We start from the raw sequence: 22,685 nt of genomic DNA on the forward strand, positions 1-22,685 counted from the left end.
GGGTGGGTTAGGTTGATTGGCTATGCTAAATTGCCTCTTTGTGTCAGGGGGATTAGTAGGCTAAATATGTGGAGTTATGGGGATAGGGCCTGGATGGCATTGTAGTTGGTGCAGACTTGCTGGGTCAAATGGCCTCCTTCTGCACTGTAGGATTCTATGACCAGCTCTTGTGCTGTATGTTTATATGATGATCCAGTATGCTGACAATGTTAATGTTTAGCTACATATACCACCAAATACTTGGTCCTAGAAATTACATTTGCTGAATCCAAAGCTGCTGCAGCTCAAGTTTGCTGTGTGCACCTCTATTTACTGTTCTGATGTGTATGATATAGCAGCTATCTTTATCCATTAAAGCATTCATTGGAACAAATATTTTAAGTTAGTACAAAGCTATTAAGTACACTTGTGTATATTGGAGAGTTTGGCACAGTAAATGTTTGCATGTCCATGTGTCATTGCAACATAAGCTTTATTCCTTATTCATTTATTCATTATCCAGCTGAGAAGATTTCATAAGGTTACACATGAGTTCAGAGTAATATCAGTTGTCACTTACACTTAATAATTGTAAATAGTTTTGCTGGATGTAAATGTTCTTTAAAAAAATATAGAAAATAGCGCTGGTTTTATAATCTTTAAGACCTAACAGTACCCTCTTTACTTGGAGTAACACAGTAAGTATAATCAATCGGGAGGACACATCTTTTTCCTCTGCTCAAAGAATTATAATGGAACACTTGCATTTTGTAGCACTTTATGTAGAAAATGTCCCAAGATGTTTCATTTGTTATAAGCAAAATGTAAATCAAGTCAAATAATTGATTCAAAACTCGTCAAAAAGATGGACTTTAAGGAGGATCTTGAGAGAGATGGAGAGGTTTAGGAAGGAAATTCCAGACAGTGGGACTTAAGTGGCTAAAGGCACTGTGATCCAACAGTGGGGAGAAGCAGGAATGAACAAGAGTTCACTGATATTTTTGCTAATCTAGTCTGCTGTGCCTCATTGTGATCTGGTTTTGTACCTGCAGTTCTCTGACAGGTTCCCAGTATAATCTGGAAGTTATCTGTGGGACAAAAGCTTTTGTGTAAGTTTGTATACTTGTCAAAGAGAAACTGGATTCCAGGAGATGGATAAAACTACAATAGAAAATATTGGTATAATTTAGCAGATGCTTGAGGTATTGTGTAATCTTTCAGATGGGTAATGATTTGGTTTGCTTGGTTATTACCAATACCAAGCTTTATGTACACACTTTGAAGCCACTTTATTCACCATTTCCTATTCGGAGAATATTTTATATCACCAGGAGGTTCTAATTAACACTTATCCATGTCACCTTTCCCTCTGCTTGGTTACTTCTTAAAAGTCTGTCTGAAAAAATTGCAATGAAGGTGGAAGTTTAATTGTATAGAATGTAGGTAGGTAGGAGAGGGATATTAAATACTTTCAGTTGTTACAAATGGTGGTAGAAGTAAGAATGTAGGTCTACTAGAGAGGATGGAATAATTGTTAAAAATGGTGCAAGAGGAATTGGTTGTAAAGAAAAATGAGAATAACTTAAGGTAGAAATGTTACCAGGTCCTGATGGCAAGTTCTGGAATGGAAATTGTACCATAGAACTGAATAATGGCCAATGATTGTTTAAGGAGGATAAACCACGTAACTGGACAGTATCAGTTGTGGATAACCTCAATCCATAACTCAAGCTCAAATCAGGAAGAATTTAGAAATGCATGTATTAATCAAGGACAGGCAGCTTAGATTTGGTAGAGGTAAATCACATTTGACACTTTTTTGAAGATGTGACCAGATTTTTTAAACCATAGAATATCTACAGTACAGGAGGCCAGTCAGCCCATCGAGCCTGTACTGAAACAATCCCATCCAGGCCCTTTACCCATAACCCCATGTATTTACACTAATCCCCCCAACACTAAGGAGCAATTTAGCATAGCCAACTAACCTAACCCACACATTTTTGGCCTGGGAGGAAACCCCCACACACACAGAGGGAGAATGTGCAAATTCACCACAGTCACACAGGTCCCTGAGGATTTTCAGTGTGTCACAGAGTGGGCTTGTTGAATGGGAAACCAAATTGGATTAAGTGAATATTCCAGGGATAATTTCTAGGTGCAAAACCAGAAAATGATGAAAAATCTCAGCAGGTCTGACTGCATTGGAGGGGAGAGAATAGAGCCAACGTTGAGTCGAGATGACCCTTTGTTGGAGCTCCGACAAAGGGTCATCTAAACTCAACGTTGCCAAAATTAAAATGGTCATTGGGGAAAGTACATTTCTTCTTGCAGTGGGTTGTTAAAGAATGAAATGTTTTGTTGCAGTCTTTAAGGCAGGGGCTATTACAATTTTAATAACTTTCCCTTAAGTTGAAAAGAAATATAAATTTGTATTGCTTCAGTAAAGATCCTTCACATGTATGATGAACTGACTAACCCCATTTTGTTGTAAATGAGAATGGAAAGTGAACTGTCATACTCTTCAGAAGTTGGTGGACATACAATGTATTTCCACCAGTTCGTCTGGATTTCTATAATTCAGTTTGCTTTTGTTACAGTTCAGCTGTTTAAGCAACTTGTTTACTCATTCACCCTGCCCCGTTCTAACTCTGCACATTCTAAAATCTGTTGTGATTTATAACTAACAGTTCTACATAGCTTCATAGAAAAGCAGTGGAATACTTGCAATTTATGCAAAATGAGTGATATTGAGCTGTACAGAGCAAAAATCTACAACAGAATGAGAAGCTATCCTGTCAAGAGATGCTAGAAAAGCACTAGGCAAGTCCTTACCTGAACAGTTATCAAGCATAAAATAAATATTAATGATGAGCTATCAGAGTTCAGAGTCTTGAAGATGAGCAAGAATATCAATGGAAAAATAGTGGAAGTGATGGTAATTGACAAGAGCCAAAAATGTTCATTGAAAGAAACTAAATTGTCAGTACCTGAAAGAGCAAAGAATGAATGAATGGGCATTGATAGTGCTGTCATGTCTCAAATATCACAAAGCACCTCATACAGTGCTTTGAAAAATAGTTATATATGGCAGCTTATTTTGTATAAAGTAGATCTCAAATGGCAACGCGCTGATTAGCTAGTCAATCTACTGCAACAGTGTTGATTCAGAGAGAAGTATTGACTTGACTTTCAAAATGCTTTTTCAAACAATGTTACGGAGTTTTAAAACACCCAACTGAACCAGCGAAATGAGTAAATGGATTCAGTTTAGTGTTGCATCTAAAGGGCAGTCCTATTGGTAATATAGTAGTCTTAGGAGTGGATTCAAATAGTAGCAAAGCTATCTAGACTCAATTCTAAGAATAGGGCTTGAATCCACAACTTTCTGCGTCGGAGACGTTACCAAGCTGATGCTCTGCTGAAAACCAAGAGCACTCCACACCTCTGGCTACATCAAGGATCAGTTTTTAAGAAATAAGTGAACAAGTTTTTGGAAGAAAATAAGAGCCAGTGTTTTAAAGGGTTCAGTTTTTCAACTAAAGGAGGGTTTTGTCTGTCATGTTATAGTAATTTTATGACCATGACAGACAGAACTATTAGTTACACAGTCAACTAGATTGTAAAATAAATTGTTTATTAGGCTCGGATCAAATGTAGAAATAATTTAAGATTACTTTCCAGCAAGAAAACAGCTAATAAAACCCCAAACTCTTAGCTGCTCCTTTGATATATTCTAGTTATTCAAAAATAAGTTTTGCACTGAATCATACTTTCCAAATGAACGGCAACTGTAGCAGCCAGAACTCTTTTATATTTCCTGAAATTACTACAGCACCAAAAGTGGCTTAAAAGGGAAATCAGAGGGCATATCAGCCATCCCTTTTCCCACTCAGCCTTGAATATTACTGTACCTGAATTATTTTTTGAAATTAAAATAATCAAAGGTAGGTTTACATGCTACATAACTGTAAATGATTCAGTGAACTAGTTTGTCACACATCATTCCCAAAGTATATTATATTTGCTTTAGGCAGAGCAGCAATCTTCAAAGATACAAAAGTAAGCCTTGTTTAACACAACACTGTCATAAGCAGGCTGATTTCTTTCAAATAAATAAACATAATTCACGGCACGATTTGAAAATAACTGAGATGAAACTTAAGGTAATTTGAATTTTTTTTTTTGTTGCATTAAATGGAGGGCCACATTTCTTTCCAGAGTTCTTTTGAATGACATCTCTCTCCAGAAGAGAAACTCTCATCTATCCAAGTTCAACAGCAAGGAATTCTTAGCTACAGGCTGCATTGATGTTATGGCCAGAGACCAGTAAGAACAGGTAAAGGAAAAGTTCTTGTTTCAGCTGCCCCTAAAAATAAAAATATTTCAAATTAGAAAACAACAAATTCATACTCTTCAAAAAGTCCCATCAACAGAATAATATATTTTACAAAGTTAAATATATTTTGAAAGGATATGAGCACTCAGTTGAGACGCAGACTTTTCCTTCCCAGGTAAATTACCAATCTCAATCAAGTCTTTGGAAAACCGATTATCAAAATAAAAACCCTTCATTTTATTCTTTCCCATAATGAACATTCATTTCTAAATAGATAAAAGTAAACTAGATGAACCTGTATGGATTACATAGACCTGTTAAATGCATCGACAAACTAAAGCTTTCATCAATTACTTAGTTGATTAACTGGTTAACCAATAGCAAAACATGCAGGTTTGATGTCACTGCAGAATAACAGTCCATAGAAGAATCCTTGTCTTCAGCAAACATGAAAATTGAAGCCATGAAGGAAAGAGACAGATGCTGACCAACTGAAACTGTGCACAAGTTTTAACTGTACAAATGCAAGGCAAAAGCCCAAAACTTAATGATTTATGGCCCTTAAGCCATGAAGAATGACTATGATCTTATGTCATAACCACTTTACAGGACAAGTCAGGATCAGTGAGTACAGAGAGATTTAAACTTTCAAAATTCCTTTGTACTAAAATACTTAATTATCCTACCTAATCAGCCATTTTCTTAAATATTTGTTTGATCATTCATTGCACATAATTATGATCTTCAAAGGTTGATTAGTCTACATCAGCTTTCATAAAATCTGTTGTAGCTAAGCCTCCTGAAAATAATGTGCCCTATACTCCTGAAGACAATTTTACATCTGGATACATGTGTTATCCAAAGGGGCAAGGATTCTAAACATTTGTTGTCTGCAAATGTCTGGTGTTATTTAAATCAGAACATAACCAAAAATAATCTAACTTTAAAATCTTAATTTAAACTTTTGATTTAAATGACCTAAGAAACATAGAGATGGATTTCTCAGTTTAAAGGTTAAAAGAAATTATATGGAATACAAGATGGATAACTGCATTTAATATAAAGCACAGGTAACTTAGCTTTTATACTTCATGCTAAAAGTTGAACCAAAGCCAAGTCAGATTTGAAGATCATAACTGCTACTAAATCATTTCTTAGTTTCAGCCAATAGTCAACACTTTTCTTGCATCAATAGCAACTCAAAGTCAACTGTTGTAAACATTGTAGTTAGCTAAATGTTGAGTCATAAATTCCTCTAACTGAGCAGTGCAAGGAGTTACTGGTTAAACATTTACACGACAGAGTAATAGAATCAAATTCTGCAGGCAATTGGGTTCTGCTAATACACATCACTAGGGGAATAGAGTGGGGTGTATGTGTTGAGTCACATTAAGATTAATTATTAAATAATAACCAAACTAAGAACGACCAACACAGAAATCTAAATAGAATTCACATTTTGTGTCATAGTACGAATTTTAAAAATCCACTTAAAAACTCAGCAGTTTAAAAAAAATACTTACCACAATGTTGGGAGGAAACATTTACTCAAATGCCATTTCTTGGCTTTTTCTTACACACCGAGCAACTTTCCTCTTAAATTCACCGTTAGGATCATCTCGCCATTCTTTCTATGTGAAAGCATAATAATAGTGGTAAAAAAACATCCACTCAATTATAAGTGAAAATGCTGGCTCAGTAGACACCATTTTCTTCAACAGAAGTTGTACTTAATTTGGTGTCTCTGCATCTCTCAAACCCCAAGTTCAGCAATAATGTAGCTTTCTTCTTCCACTATCAATGCACCTTCCTTCTGTTCAAAATTCACCCTGTGAATTTGATCCCTTTTTTATCCTAGTGTTTTTTCATTCAATATTGCTGTTATGATATTGGTCATAACTTCCCTGTTCCCCATTATATTTGAATCCATGATCGCTTCATCCTATAGCTTTCTATTAACTGTTTCTACTTGAATAATATAACCGCTACAAAGGGGACATGGTTGTTGTATAGTAGTTAAAGGGCCTTCACCTGGCCAAGGCTGAACACCAACTATCCTGCCAACTCCTAACTCCCTCTGAACCACGATCTATCTGCCAAACTCATTTTCAAGAGCACTGTATCTCCTACCACAGAACTGGAACAGCAAGTTGGCATCCACTTCATTCATAGGTGCATGCATGGTGCCACTGATGTCATCGTTATGCACTCATTGTCCATTGAAAACTTGCCACTCAATTGTCCATCCCTTTGCTGGCTGCCGTGCTCACTGCTACAGACAAGACCTGAACATTTCAATAATTAAGACTTAGACGTTAAATATATATCTTAAGTTACAAACAGATTACAATCTGTTCTATTTTCATGTTCTTTGATGCAAGCAGCAATAACAGCCTTTCAAGAGTGTTACTAATAATAACTCTTCCAAGATCTCATTTCTTGTGCATCCAACCTTCTCATTTTTTTCCCCCTGCCCATTTCTACTTCCTCTTCAAGGCATACGCCAAAATGTTCCCATAAGCCTTCTGCAGTTCCACTGAACCAGCCTCCTTACATCTTCATTATTTTTTTTACAGCTTCTAACCACTTACATTTGTGACTTGGTGATATGGAAGTGGCAATAAAAGGTGAGGATGTGGGATCATATAAGTAAAGGATAGGAAGTATTCAGTTTTAATTTTTATAAATTATTTCTACATTTGACCTGAGCCTAATAAACCAAATTTACTTTACAATCTGGTTGACTGTAACTAATAGTTGTCTGTCTGTCATAATCATAAAATAGTTGAGTTTGAAAGAGTGCAGCTGTAATTGACACAGAGCTGAAGTTGGACGGAGGCTGCCAATGTTAGAGAAATGATAATAGGTGATGCAGAATATATGGGGTCAGAAACAATTGAAAAGCTTAGTTGTAATTGACTTGTCAGAGAATTTTTAGTGACAAATGCAGAAGCAAGTAGGGTTGAAATGGACTTGGAAGATATGGATGATAATACAATAAAAATGGTCTAGTTAATGAGTATCATGGGAACAGAGGAGGGGAGCAGAGGAAGTGGCATGGTTGAGGGGTGGCAGTGAATATGGAGGGGTTTATATACAACTGTGAAATCAGAAGAGAAACTTTGATTGAAACTAAAATCACTGTGGATTAACAATCACTCAGTGCAGCAGCTGAGGGAGTAAAGGAAGGAGGAAAGCTCAGTAACAACTTTAGGATAGAGCTGGAGGAAAAGGTAGGAAATGAGAACTTTAAAGGAGAGGCAAGCTGATGTTTAAACAAGAGGAGCGTTCAAAAGAGTAGATACCAAAGGAGCAGGCACAGCCCAAGTAGTGACTTGGTTATAACACCATCACCTGAGTTTGGGCAGGACAGTTTGTGCCAAGTGTAGGGAGGTGAGGAGTAAATGACCACCTGTGAGCCAAGTTTCAGTTAAAGCCAGCTGCCAGGATATCAATGTAATCATTTACAATAAAACGTGAACAGCACAAACTTGTCTAAACAATCTGGAGGGAAATGCAAAGGAACAGTGATTGTGGATCTAACAGCAATGTCCAGAGGGGCAATAGTAAGCAGGCTTAGCAGGTCAGGGAACTTAGCCACATCCCTCATTTCCTTTACGGGTGGAAGGAATGATGTTGAAGGGTGGCTCCAGCAATGTCTGGAGGGGGGAAAAAAAACAATTTCTGAGTTGAATTTTCATTAGAAGAGTTTTGGGCTTGAGGTCCACTCCCAGACTTTGCCCGATTCTTGAAAGTTTGCTTTTCCGAGCCGCTGAGCATTTTCAGCATTTTTCTCTCCCAGATATAATCACTGTTTTAATTTTGGTACATTCCTTTGTTCTTGTAATGCTCCATTGCCTCACGGAAATGATCTTTGACATAACAGATTTTTATGAACTTATCTGCAGCTCATTAAACCCACTAATTTCATCTGAGTGGAGTAACAGCTTTCTTTTCTCCCCTTTAAAATAATCGCATAATATATAATTATATTTATCCAGGTTGGTCAAACATTTGCACACAAAACATTAACTTGTGTTTACTATTTACAAATATGCAATGACCTGCTGTGGATTACCAACATTTTCCATTCTTGTTTAATTTTCAGTATTTGTAGTGTTTTGTTTTCTTTTTACAAAAATGTTCTCCAATTCTTGTCCAAATTTATATTTCTTTGAAATGTTAGCTACTTTAATAGTAGCTAGATCCTTCCAACTGTACTTATAGTAATCTTACACCTGCTTTGCTCTTATTTATTTGCCTATGTAACATGATTACATTAAGCAACAAAACAACTGCTCAGTGTAGAAATTGTACAAATGATTACAACCAGCTACTGAAGGATAAATGGAAATGGTAGAATAGATATGTTTCATGTCAAGACTTTGTTTCAATGCCTCGGAACTGTAACATACTCCCACGCTTATGTGAATACTTTTACCTCCCTGGTTGCCATCTGTTATATTTAGAATGCAGCTTTCTGCAGCATTCTAAACTGAAACATATCCAAGTAACATTTTAGAGGAGTGAATGCAATGAAAACTGAGAAATCTAGTCTATGGCATTTCCACAATCTAAAGTTAAAATTTAACAACTTTTCTGTAGCAGTTTTGATGAAATAAATTAGGAAAATATATTTCCGTTTCAGTTACTGGAGGGCAACAATTTAAGATCAGCTCCAGGAGAGTGAAGAGAAAGGGTAGAATTTATTTTAGTCTAAGGATTAAACCTGTTCCTGTGCTGTAATTTTCTCTGTTCTTTGATTGTTGGAACATTCCAACTTGGAAACAGAATCCATTACAGCTTTCTAAAAAATACGGTTGATGCATATTTGATAGAAAAAAAAATGGACATGGGAATAGTTAAAGGAAATAGGTCTGTGGATAGCTCTTTCAGAGAAAATCCATGAATACAATGGACTGATTGGCCTATCTGTGCTGCAAAATTCACTACAGGATATAGTGTGTAATATGATATGGCATGCACCAAGTTCCTGCAGTCACTTCTAAATGCTAATGACAACATTATGGGAGGGCAAAAGGCTTAGAACAGCAGCATTAACTTAGTTAGGGAATGTGAAGTCATAACCCAACATCATCACTACACACCATTTTTGGTATCATGGTCATCTGAAAGTAAGTGGGGTATTACCGCAGTCATTTCACATGCAGGATGATTGATGGAGGATTAAAAATTAAACAATGGAACAGGGCTTTGGAAGCTCCAAAAACCAATGGTGGATTCACAAATACATTTTTTAAAATTCAGGAGCATTTTTATTAAAAGTTTGATCACCTTACCTTATGAAAAATAAACTCTTGCACTTATTCTAATAAAATACTTACTGCAGCATCAACATTAGCGGGCGAGTCGCTGTTGGGATCAGCTAGCATAGAGATGACACTGATGAGAATTGTCTCTACAGTGTGAATGGGCAGCCAACGTTCCTCGGGTTTCTCGTAACCAAATTTATCCTCACCAGGCTCATGCAGAATTGAAATGCACACGTCACCATTCTTGGCAACTGTGACAAACAATGATTTTAATTATTTTCCCAATTGGTTAATTAACAACAAAACAAAAGCAAAATACAGTGAATTCTGTAAATCTGAATTTAAAAACACAATGCTGGAAATACTCAGCTAATCTGGCAGTATCTGAGGAGAGAAACAGTTAAGGTTACAGATTATTCCCCCATCATATCACACATCTGAAACATTTATATCTCTCTTTACATATGCTGCTAGACCTGCTGAGCATTTTCATAGAATCCCTACAGTGCAGAAGGAGGCTATTCGGCCCATCGAGTCTGCACCGACCACAATCCCACCCTAGTCCCATAACCCCACTTATTTACCTTGCTAATCCCTCTGACACTAGGGTCAATTTATCATGGCCAATCCACCTAACCTTCACAACTTTGGACTGTGGGAGGAAACCGGAGCACCGGGAGGAAACCCACGCAGACACAGGGAGAATGTGCAAACTCCACACAGGCAGTGACCCAAGGCCGGAATTGAACCCGGGTCCCTGGCGCTGTGAGGCAGCAGTGCTAACCACTGTGCTGTTCAGCAATACCTTTTTTAATTTCTTATAGCTAATTAATGAAATGGTAAGTAGGAATTTCAACAAAATTGTCAATGATAAATCTACTCAACTTAACAGCTAATCAAAATATATTTACAGAGTGACACAAACTTAGCTGTTAAGAAAATATTAGAGCCTATAATTATTGATAAGGTGACTAAACACTCAAAATTTTCAGCTGATCAGAGAGGGGCAACATGAATCTGTAAAAGGTAGATCATACTTGATGGATTTGATGAACGTTTAAAGTAGTAAGCTGGGAAATGTCTGCTTTTATTTTTTATGTATACGGACTTCCAGAGGCATTTGATAAAGTTTCTCTTAAGAGATTGTTTACTAAAGTTGAAGCTTCTGGCACGAAAGGGAAATTATTGACTTGGCTAGGAAATTGGCTAAGCCAAAGGAGACAGAGAGCAAAGATAACACATAGTTACTTGAATTTGCAACTTCTGACTAGTGGTTTCCTGCAAGGATGTGTTGGGATTTCAGTTATTCACTATATTCATTAACAATGTGGATGATGGGACAGAAACACATCTTCAACCTTGCCAATGACTTGCTTTCATAAGCATAGATGAAAATGGTGAAAAGCTAAAAACAATGGTCCAAAGAGACTTGACATCCAGGTACACAGGCCATTAAAACGCCATGAACAGGCCTAGAAAATAATCAAAAAGTTTAATGGAATGCTAGACTTTGTATCTAGAGGAATAGAATACCAAAGATATTAAGAGATATGAGACAAAGGCAGGTGTATGGAATTAGGTCACAGATCAGCCATGATCTCACTGAATGGTCAATGCTCAAGGGGGCTAAAATAGCCTATTCCTGTTCCTATTTGATACTGCAGCTTTAATAATACCTTCAGCAACGGTTCAGCATTTAACAGAGACTAGATATACCCTGTGTTATGCTGCTTCCAGTAGTTTGTGTAAGCTTATGAGAAGCTTATATTGTGAAATAAATCCTCAGAAAATTTTCTTTAATGTATCAGTGTCTTTAATGTATCAGTTCAGTATAGATACCAGGGGTAAGAGTTTCTATCTGTAAACAAAATATATCACATACACAAACTAAAAGAAAATAGTAAGTCCTGCACCTCATGGCAACTGAAACCATGACACTATTGCTGGAGAGTTTTCTCCCATTTTGTGACTCAGAAGCAAGTGAGTTGCTAGAAAAGTTTGTAAGAGGAGCTTATCCATCTGGTGAATGTTGACTCAGAGTGATTGAGGTTACAAGGAAGACTGCACCTTACACTATGCCACCACTTTGCAGAAGATTGAAAGGTTATAGGATAAAATGATATGAAAGTCTCTTCACCCTCCCCTAACCCCCTACTAAAGATTTTAAAGCTGACAATCTAATCATTAATTAAATAAAAAGCACATGTACAATTTTACCATTTGGATGCCAGATTTCTGTGATGAAATTCATCTTTGGAGGCCGCAAAGGGTAATCATTAGGAAAAGTCAGATGAGCTTTGAAGAATCCACCCTCACTAAGGAAAAAATAAGAAACGATTTGTGATGAATGAAAATTGGATATTACTGATCAAAAGGGAAACAAGATATTTAAAACTAAAATTGTGAAAACTTTACTCTAACATGGTTGACCAACAGCATAGGAGAGCAGCCGTTTCCCCATAGGAGAGCAACAGTTTCCCAATCAGCTTTTCAGATAGTAAGAACATTCCATTGTCAAGGTTTGGTGACAGATTGTGGTAAAGCAGTGGCATAATGGACGAGTAATCCAGAGGCCCAGGCTAATGCTCTGCGCACAAGAGTTCAAATTCCACAGTGGCAGCTGGTAGAATTTAAATGCAATGAATAAATTTGGAATTAAAAACAAGCCTCAGTTATGCAGGCAATGAAACCATTGTTGATTGTTATAAAAACTCATACGTTTCATTCCTGTCTTTGAGGGAAGGAATCTGCCGTCCTTACCGGATCTGACCTACATACAACTCCAAACCTACAGCAATGTGGTTGTCTCTTAATTGCCCTCTCAAATGACTAATAACCTGATAAAGTGTTAAAGTAATAAAACAGGACAAATCACTGCGCCCAGCCCTTCAAGTCCTCCCCACTAATATCTGGGACCTTCTGCCAAAACCGGAGAGCTGTCCTACAGACTCGGCCAGCAACATCTTGACACATTCATTCTCACCAAATCATACCTTACAATGTCTCAGACACGAACATCACCATCCTTGGGTATGGCAGGACAGACCCAACAGAGGTGGTGACACAGTGATATAAAATTGGGATGGAGATGCCCTGGGAGTCCTTAAAATTGGCTATTAAATCTCATGGCATCAGGTTAAACATGGGCAAGGAAACATCTTGCTGATTACCACATACGGCCAACCCCTTTAGCTGATGAATCAATGCTTCTCCGTATTGAACACCATTTAGAGAGGATGGCAAGATCACAAAAGTTATTCTAGGTGGGAAACTGCAATGTCCATCACCAAGAGTGGCTCAGTAACAGCACTATTGACCGAGCTGGTCAAGTTTTAAAGGATGTAGCTGCTAGACTGGTTCTGTGACAGGTAATCAGGAAACCAACAAGTGCCAAAGATCTACTTGACCTCATCCTCACCAATCTATCTATTGCAGATGACTGCACAGATAGTGATAGGAGTGACCACAGAACAGTCCTTGTGTCTTCGCATTGAGGATACCATTCATTGTGTTGTATGACACTTTAGTCTGTCCGAGATGATTTTCTGGAGCAGTACACAGAAGGACCAAATAGGGTTTGGGCTATTTTATATTTGGTATTGTGCAATGAGGAAAGGTTCATTAATAACATTGCTATAAAGTAGCCTTTTGTAAATAGAGACCGTAATATGTTTGAATTTTACATTAAGGTTGAAAGTGATGTGGTTCATTCTGAAACTAAGGTCTTAAAGCTGAACAAAAGGAAACAAAATAGGATGTTCTCCATGGCTGGGGAGTTTAGAAGCAGAGGACACAGTCTTGGAATAAGGGGCAGGCTATTTAAGACTGAAATTAGAAGGAATTTCTTCAGAGGGTGGTGAACCTTTGGAATTCTCTGCCACATGGGCTGTGGAAGACAAAAGTTGATACGGTTTCTGGATATGAATGACATCAAGGAAGTGAGGATAGTGCAGGAAAGTGGCGTTGAGGTAGCTGATCATCCACGATCTAATTGAATGGTGGAGCAGCCTCAACGGTTAAATGGTCTATTCCTGCTCCTATATTCCTATCATCTTGCTAAATGGGATAGATTTTTACAAGATCTAACAACTTAAAACTGGGCATCCATGAGGCAGGTAAATTGTATTCAACCACAAGTTGTAACTTCATGGCCCCGTAGATCCCCCATTCTACCATTACCACCAAGCCTGGGGAACAATCCAGATTCAATGAGAGATGCAGGAGGGCATGTCAGGAGCAGCAGCAAGCATATCTAAAAATGAGTCAACCTAGTGAAGCTACTATACAGAACTACCTGCATCTCAAAAGGTAGAAGCGTGCAACTGAAAGAGCTAAATGATCTCACAACCAACAGATCTGATCCAAGCTCAACAGTACTGCCACATCTAGTCATGAATGGTGATGCACAATTAAACAACAAACTAGAGAAGGAGGCTTCACAATATCCTCATCCTCAACTCCAGCATGTCAGTGCAAAGGACAAGACTAAGCATTTCAATCCAACTTCAGCCAGAATTGCCAAGTGGGTATCTATCTTGGCCTACTCCGGAGGTTCCCTCATCAGAGAATGCCAGTCTTCAGCCAATTTGATTCATTCCATCTGATAGCAAGATAGCAAGACATCATAAACTACAAAGGCCATGGATCATGACAATATTCCAGCCATAGTACTATAGACGTGTTCCAGAACGAGCTGTGCCCATAGTTAGCTTGTTCCAGTACAGCATCTGCCCAACAATGTGGAAAATTACCCAGGGATGGTCTGTCCACAAAAAGTAGATTAAATTAAACCCAATCAATAACCGCCACATCAGTCTACTTTTGATCATCAGCATGGCACATGCACAACAATAACCTATTCACTGACGTTCAGTTTGGGTTCCACGAAGGCAACTCAGCTCTCGAGTGACTGTCTTTATATCAAGGCAGCATTTGACCGGGTGCAGAATCAAGGAGCACCAGCAAAACTGAAGCAAATGGGAATCAGGGGAAAAATCTCTCCACTGGTCATACAAACAGAAAGGAAGATGATTGTTGGATGTCAATCATCTCAGTCCCAGGACATTGTTGCAGTAGTTCCTCGGGGTATTGTCATAGACCCAACCATCTTCAGCTGTTTCATCAATTACTTTCCCTCCATCATAAGGTCAGAAGTGAGAATGTTCACTGATGATTGTGTAATGTTCAGCACCATTTACAACTCCACAGATACAGAAGACAGTTCAGGAATAGAAGCAGTCCATGTCTGTAAGCAGCAAGACCTGTTCGACATTCAGGATTGGGTTGATAAGTGGCAAGTAACATTCACATCACACACGTGTCAGGGAATGATCATCTTCAACAAGAGAGAATCTAACCATCTCCCCATGGCACTCAGGGGCATTACCACTGCCGAATCCTTCACTCTCAATCTGGGGATTGCCACTGACCGGAAACTGAACTGGACCATATAAATACTATGGCTACAAGGATAGGCCAAAGGCTGTGAATTCTGCAGTGAGTAACTCACTTCCTAACTCCCCAAAACCTGTCCATCATCTATGCAAAGCACAAGTCAGGACCACGATGAAATACTCACCACTTGCCTAAATGAGTGCAGCTCCAACAACGCTCAAGAAGCTCAACTTCATCCAGGACAAGTCAGTCCACTTGATTGGCACCACATCCACCACCTTAAACAATCATTCCCTCCACCATTGGCAGCAGCGTGTACCATTTACAAGATGCACAGCAGGAACTCACTAAGGCTCTGTCAACAGCACCTTCTAAATCCACAACCTCAACCACCTAGAAGGCCATGGGCAGCAGATGCATGGGAACACCCTCCCTAAACAGCACTGTGAGCATACCTATACCACGTCGGCTGCAGTGGTTCAAGAGGGCTCACCACCACCTTTTCAAAGGCAATTAGGGATGGGCAATAAGTACTGGCCTTGTCAGCAATGCCGATATCCTGTGAAATAGTTTTTTAAAATTATAATAATGTGCCTCACCAGACAAAGATGTGAACAGTGTCCTTGTAACCTAGTGCAAGCTTATTTTGCAGGGAACTTGTAAGGAAACACAAGAGACTTCTAAAATCCATTGATAAGGCATCAAATACAGAATGACATAAAACAAGAATAATTGTCATCTTTGCACACTTTTAACCAAGAAATTTTTCATGGCGACATATTACATATCAACAGATACCAAAAACTGAGCCTAAATCTACAAACTAAACTGGTGTGTTTAGCTTGTTTTAATAAAATACCCAAGCTTTGCTTTCACAGGTTATACAATCACTTGAATCCTTTAAGTTGAGCCTTATACTTCCTGCCTGGTTATCAATTATTTATAGTTAAACAGGCATTTGTACAGTCAAGAATTGTGGGAGACAGGAAATCCATCAAAGGAATTATTTGTGTCAAAGCCTACCTAATTTGAGCAAAGGTGGCATCTGGTATCTGATTGTACTAAAACATTCAATTAAAGGAGGGACTTTGAAACCTCTTCAAAAAGTCATTTCATTTTTTACTCACTCACTCATTTCCTCTTTCTGTTTAAATACTTTATTTGCAGAAGGAGGACAAGAGGAAGAGCTATACCTACAAAACTAAAATCTTGCCAATCTACATGTTCTGTTTATTAAACATCTTTTTAAAAGTTTCCTTGCGCCAAAGAATCTTGATAATCATTGCTGCTCAGAAGTGTGTAAAAATACGCAAAGATGCCATACTCTTATCATACAAACTGTCACCAGAGAACAAAGTCTACTCAAGAGGAGGTGATGTGGGAAACATAAAGCTGAGACTCTAAATGTGACTAAAATTTAAAGTAGATGCTTTTGATTTAAAAACACTGCTTTAAAAATTGCTATGGATAGTTTAATAATTTCTACTGATGAAGTTTGTGCATTCATATTGTGCCTTTCACATACTCAGGATGTCCCAAAACACTTTAACACCTAAATAATTAATTTTGAAATGTGGTCATTGTGTAATGTAGGGTAAATAAAACTTCTGTACTGTTAACAAGAGCTTCTCTCCTTTTCCCACCATTACTTCCTGTTGTCAAGTTAATTCAATTCACTATTGTTTCAAATGATTTTAAAGTAATAGTACTAATCTCTTTCCCACGTACTTTCCTTTTGAAAAAGAACCTGGTCTGTTCTCAATGCCTGAATTAACCATACTCCTCAATTCTACACTTTGTAACTCTAACAGCGTCTCTCTCCTTTACTATCATGAGATTTTGTGGCTGTTTTTTTAAGTAAATATGGCACACACCTGCCAGGGAAGCTTATTTAGCTCTTTGAACCTGTTCCACCATCTGATCAGGGCTGAGCAGTAGCTCAAGTCTATTTACCCACTTTGTGCCTTGATACCTTTATCCAGCAAAAAAAAAACTATAGATATCCACATTAAAAATTTTAATTGATCCAGAACCTTTTGATGGACAGTTCCAGATTTCCATTGTTCTTTGTATGGAAGTGCTTTCTGATTTCACGCCAGAATAATTTAGTTATTAGGTCCCTGAGATTAGTCAGACATGATTGGTTCTTCACAAATCACACTGACTCTCTTTGATCGGTTCATTCCTGTTCAAATGCTCAGTCACTCTGTCCCATATGATAATTTCCAGTATCTTCTCTACAACTCTACAAAGGCAACTGTGTGCCAATAGAAGCTTCTGTGTCTGTTGACTGTCACATACTCCATTGACGTGCTATCCAATTTCAACTGCTGTTAGTCATCACTCATATCTAACTTGGTAAGTGACTTGCCTCCTGCTAACTTGGCATACAAGTCATTGATTTTGGGAATGGAATACTTGTCTAACTATGCTGCTCTGTTGACTGCCAGTTTGTAGTCATCGCATGGTCTGGTCTTGCTTGAGAGCTGGGACGATGGGTGTAGTCCACTCAGAAAACTGGACAGGCTGAATTATTTCCAGGTTTTCCAACCTACACAACTGTTTCCACTTTTTCTCTTAATGTGTAAGGCAGTAGCCTGGCCTTGAAGAAGCGTGATGTTACCTGGGGATCGACCTGTATTTCAGCTTGCATGCCCTTCATTTTTCCCCAATTCATCTTGGAGAACAGTGTCCTATTTCTTCAAAAGCTCCAGAATTCCAAATGGAATACTTCTGACCATTCTAGTTTTATTTTTTGCAGCTAATCTCAAACCAAAAGACTGAGCCCCTCCCTTGCCTGTATAGCACACAAGGAACAATACTTTTCACTGTTTATCAATACATGTGACAATAATAAATCAAAAAGTCTTACATCCTTTGCTGTTCCATAGTTCTACCCATTATGTTTCCACTGCATGAATACCCTTACTGAAATCCTCTCTTTTAGCATCTGTAATTGTGTATTTTACCAAAATGGCTACTGTTCTTTCTTTCTCAAATTCCCTGTCCCTTCTAAAGATCCTGTAGCCTGGAATATTTAGGCCCCAGTCATGCCCAACAATATCTAGGTCGCTATAACAGGCACTGCTTTAAACACTTTAATCTGAATTTGTGCCTCAAAATCATTTGTTTTCTTTCTTATGCTATGTGAATTTGTGTTCAAAATTCTTACTTAGGTAACTTTTCTCAACCAAACCTGTGTATTTCTCATACTTATTTCTTATCAGACGTTTTGATACTGGAGCTCTGTGCATTGCTATGCTGTGCTTAATACATTCTTATTTTCATCCCTCCTGGTTTATAGTTATTGTGTTATTACTTACTGTATTTTTTAAAAATCACTTTTTGTACTCTCTCTTTTGCTCCTTATTATTGGATTACTATTATTTCACATGGGACCCCCGATTCCTTGCCTTCCATTTATTGGTCCTATTTAGCCTTTCCTCCGTGTCTTGGTCATAAGCATATTTCAGGTGCAACTCATCTCAGTCATACATCTCCTTTACATCCTGGTACTGATGTCAATATCCCATGTAATTAAATTCTTCCTTCTCACAATGATTTTCTGGCCATACATTTACTTTCCCAATCTGATTATCCCTAGGCCAATCAGCACATCACTTGGATAGTTATTCATAGATTAGCACCCTCAACATTGTGTGTTTTAATTTACTGTCAAGCTCCTAATACTACCACCCAGAACAATGTTTGTAATTATATTGACCATCACAGGTATTACATGCAAAATATGAAAATAAGAATACGAAAGACGTTAAGGCTATATTCAGAATACAACTTTCGCATTTCATACATCATCATCACCTATTCTCGTCATTATTCTGAAAGTAGAACATAGGTGGTTAACAGCAGTTTCTATCAGCACCGATAATTCTTAGCTTTAAGTACTTACAAAAGAGTATCTGGTGGCCCGATGATGACAACCTCCCATCTGTATATGTCATCATCGTCTATTAGTCCAGCAGAAAATCCATCCACTGGGTTCTTATTTAGTTCTTGAGGGGGAAAAAAAACACAAAACATGAAATAGTGTAATGTACATTACTCCACAAACCATGTTCCTGTATAACAACATAGGAGTTGCTACAACAATAGTTCCGTTGAGTCGAGTCACTGGACTTGAGGGGGAAAAAACATATGAAGTGGGTTTTCTCTATGTAGAAAATCAAGCTCATTTCTATTTCTGGATGTTACTCTTGGTGTTCCAATACAATTAAGAAAGTTCACTACCGGATAGTATCAAACTTCTTATTGGGATAGAAACGGAAGGTTACCGATTTTCATCTGACGTAATGAGATCTGGGTAAAGATAGGTGGTTTGCATGTTTTTGGTTAGAAAGCACAACATTGCAAGTCTACAATGGAATTTGTTCATTTTTCAAAAATGCCTCCTCTACAGCTTGAGCAATTATTTTTTTTAAAATCAATTTTGAGAAAGGGGAATGCTTTAAAATAAAATTACTCACCTTCAAAAATAGTATCCACTCCAACAGAAATGGTAAATCACAGAATATTTTTACAAATTCACACTTGCTGCAATTATTATTTATCCACTGAGGCCAATTTATCACAATAAGTATTATTTACACACATAAAACCTATTTGACTACTTGTATTTGTTTTACCATAGCTTTCTCACTTTGTCAGAGATGGAAAGAAAATCATCTCTACGCTATTCTTCCTCACACTTGACCAAGGACAGACTAAACACATTCTACACACTGCAAAGTATCTCACTTAACAGAGTCCTGGCACTCAAATCTCAAAAAATAATTTGGATAATCAACGAGGGCTGAAAGATTGTGGTAATGCTATTGGGTTAGTGATCCAAATGCTGGACAACACTCAGGGGACACGAGTTCAAATCCCATCATGACAGCTGAGGGAATTTAAATTCAATCAATAAAAAGCTGGTCTCAATAATGATGATCATAAAAGGAAATATGCCATCCTGATCTGGTGTGGTCTACTCTCAACTCCCCTCTGAAATGGCTTAGCAAGCCATTAATTTTTTTAATCTGCTACAGAAAGGTCAAAGAAGAGTAAAACTGGACAAATCACCTGGTGTTGACATAGGTACCAGAAACAGCAAAGGCCCACCCTGACCAGATGACCTCTTCACTAACATCTGGGGACATGCCAAAATTGAAAGAGTTGTCCCACACATCAGTCAAGCAACAGCCTGACATAATCATACTCACTGAATTATAACTTTCAGCCAATGACCCAGAGTCCTCAGTGGCCATCTGAGTCTGCCCTATACCACAGCCAGGAAAGACTCTGCAACCCTGCAAGGGAGGGAGTGGGATTGGGGTGGGGGAGTGGGATTGGGGTGGGGGAGTGGGATTGGGGTGGGGGAGTGGGATTGGGGTGGGGGAGTGGGATTGGGGTGGGGGAGTGGGATTGGGGTGGGGGAGTGGGATTGGGGTGGGGGAGTGGGATTGGGGTGGGGGAGTGGGATTGGGGTGGGGGAGTGGGATTGGGGTGGGGGAGTGGGATTGGGGTGGGGGAGTGGGAATGATGCTGGGATTCACAACATTGACTCTAGGTCCCATGAATCTCAAGGCATCAAGTCAAACATGGGCAAGGAAATCCCCTGCTGTCTATCCTAAGCTGATAGATCAGTACTCCTCCATGTTAAACACCACCTGAAAACTTACAAGGGTAGCAAGGGACAGAATGAAGTCTGGGTGGTGAACTCAGTGTCCATCATCAACAGTAGCTCAGTAGTACCACTTCTGATCTTACCTAGAGTGGGATTTGCATGTTTGATCAGAGCTCCACATTGGAAGGGGAACATTCTGATTCAAATAACCTTTAACTCAGTCATTTAGTAAATAAATGTACAAAAGAGAATGTGTTATAAACACAATTGATTTACATTATACTAAATTGTGTTAACTTCTGCTGTCTAATCTTTTCGTACATTAAATAAAAAGCAGTTTCTCCTTCCAGAAGGAAAAACCCAATAAACTAATTGCTCCACTCGTTGGTCTACCCCTTTGATTAGAGGCACGCCTGCAATGCTTAATAATAGTCTAATTTATGGTCTTATAACTGCATGGATGTTGAACATTAACTTCTAAGGTGCCAGTATTGATCCTGTACCATTGTTTAGCTAGAATATAGGTTAATAACAATCTTAATGTTTCTAGTCCATCGGTCCTTCTACAGTTCCGCAGAAGGGTCAATGGACTCAAATCGTTAACTGTGTTTCTCTCTCCACAGATGCTGCCAGACCTGCTGAGTTTATTCAGCGTTTTCTGTTTTTATTTCAGATTTCCAGCATCCGCAGTATTTTGCTTTTATTTAATAACAATCCTATTTGACTAAATGAGAAAGAAAAATGTCACATATCTTCCAAGGATAAAATTATTTTTCTAAATCAAACTATAATTCGATCATTTAATTGGACTGCAAACTCATTTTGGCTTTAGTTATTAGATAAAAGTAAAATAATCTAATAAGGATTCGCTATCCCATAAATTATTTTCTCTTGTCGATGAACCAAGCATCATACATAATTTCAAAATGTTAACATGAATTTTCCTCTCCTACTTACCATTCCAGCATAATACCGACTGTAATTCGTGGTAATAGAAGGAATCAAACAAAAACATGTCTTGACGTATATTGCAGCATTTTAATGCCGACCAAATGCTTACCATCAACTCTCACTGCTAAGAGGATAACTATATTTTACTTCTGACAACAGGACGTGAAAAGAATACCAAAGGAAATTTAATAACTCAGCTACTTGGGGAAATTACTGTTAAAAGTAAAAAAATCTGCAGTCGTCATATCTGACTGTTCGAGAAGTACCAGAATTATTATTTTTTCTTTTTTACAATCACTTCAGATTGACATCTGTATTTCAGTAACTTTGACACCTGTTACATTCGTTTAAGAGTAGCCAATGTCCAAACCACGATTGTGATCCCAGTGGGCGTCAAAATTCATAGCATCTTGGGATCCCTACAATGCAGGAGGCCATTCAGCCCCTCGAGTCTGGACCGACTCTCCAAAAGAGCATTTTACATAGACTTCTTAACCCCACATATTTACCCCACTAATCCCCCAAAATTGCACATCTTTAAAGCACTAAGGGGCAATTTAGCATGGCCAATCCACCTAACCTGCACATCTTTAATACTTTGCACACACAGTCATAATGATACTAACAACATGTGTATTTCACAGCAGGAAAAAAGTTACGAAACAATGACTTTTTAAAAAAGTCACAAATAAAATGTTTTCTTTTTTAAACCTTAACAGTTACCGATAGCCGAAATTAAACAAGACAGGGGGGGAAGGGGACGGAAAGTGGGTCGATTCTCAGCAGCAGCAAGAACAATCCTGCCGGCGCTCACATCTGCAGCGAAATCTCAGAGAGACACCCCGTTCCCCACCTGCCAGCTGTTTCCTGAGGAGTAGAGCGGACTGGTCCGTCATTACCCAAGATCAAATCAAGCCAGGTAAAATATGAAAAACAAGTAGTAAATGTAGAGAAGGTGGGTGAGATAGATGGTGATGAGTGCCCGCTCCAAGCCGTGCGGGCCCTCGCCAGCCCCCGCTTCAGGCTGCAGCCGCGGCCTGTTCGGCTGCCCCTTCCCCAGCTCCGGCATCTGACCCGCGCATGCGCCTCCCGCCTAGCAACGCCCGGGCTGCCCGCCACGCGCCCG

The 22,685-nt window shown here is 38.5% G+C and overlaps 1 protein-coding gene across 2 annotated transcripts; it reads right to left on the reverse strand.

Moving 5' to 3' along the window:
• Nucleotides 1–453: 453 nt before the first annotated feature.
• On the reverse strand, nucleotides 454–22,673 carry ube2g1b (ubiquitin-conjugating enzyme E2G 1b (UBC7 homolog, yeast)). 2 transcript variants are annotated; one of them, XM_078227477.1, is made up of 6 exons: nucleotides 22,413–22,673; nucleotides 18,896–18,998; nucleotides 11,809–11,906; nucleotides 9,664–9,842; nucleotides 5,842–5,949; nucleotides 454–4,348 (listed from the first exon to the last, which is right to left on the reverse strand). In XM_078227477.1, exons 1-5 carry the CDS (start codon nucleotides 22,453–22,455, stop codon nucleotides 5,863–5,865), a joined length of 510 nt encoding a protein of 169 aa, XP_078083603.1. In that variant the 5' UTR covers nucleotides 22,456–22,673; the 3' UTR covers nucleotides 454–4,348; nucleotides 5,842–5,862. The 2 variants fall into 2 exon arrangements, 1 of the variants encoding a protein (XP_078083603.1); XR_013499408.1 differs by having other exon boundaries at nucleotides 4,146–4,348; nucleotides 5,842–6,603; nucleotides 22,413–22,635.
• Between the last annotated feature and the right edge of the window lie 12 nt (nucleotides 22,674–22,685).

The sequence above is a fragment of the Mustelus asterias genome, chromosome 13 (genome assembly GCF_964213995.1).
Source record: "Mustelus asterias chromosome 13, sMusAst1.hap1.1, whole genome shotgun sequence".
In the NCBI taxonomy this organism is placed as follows: Eukaryota; Metazoa; Chordata; class Chondrichthyes; order Carcharhiniformes; family Triakidae; genus Mustelus; species Mustelus asterias.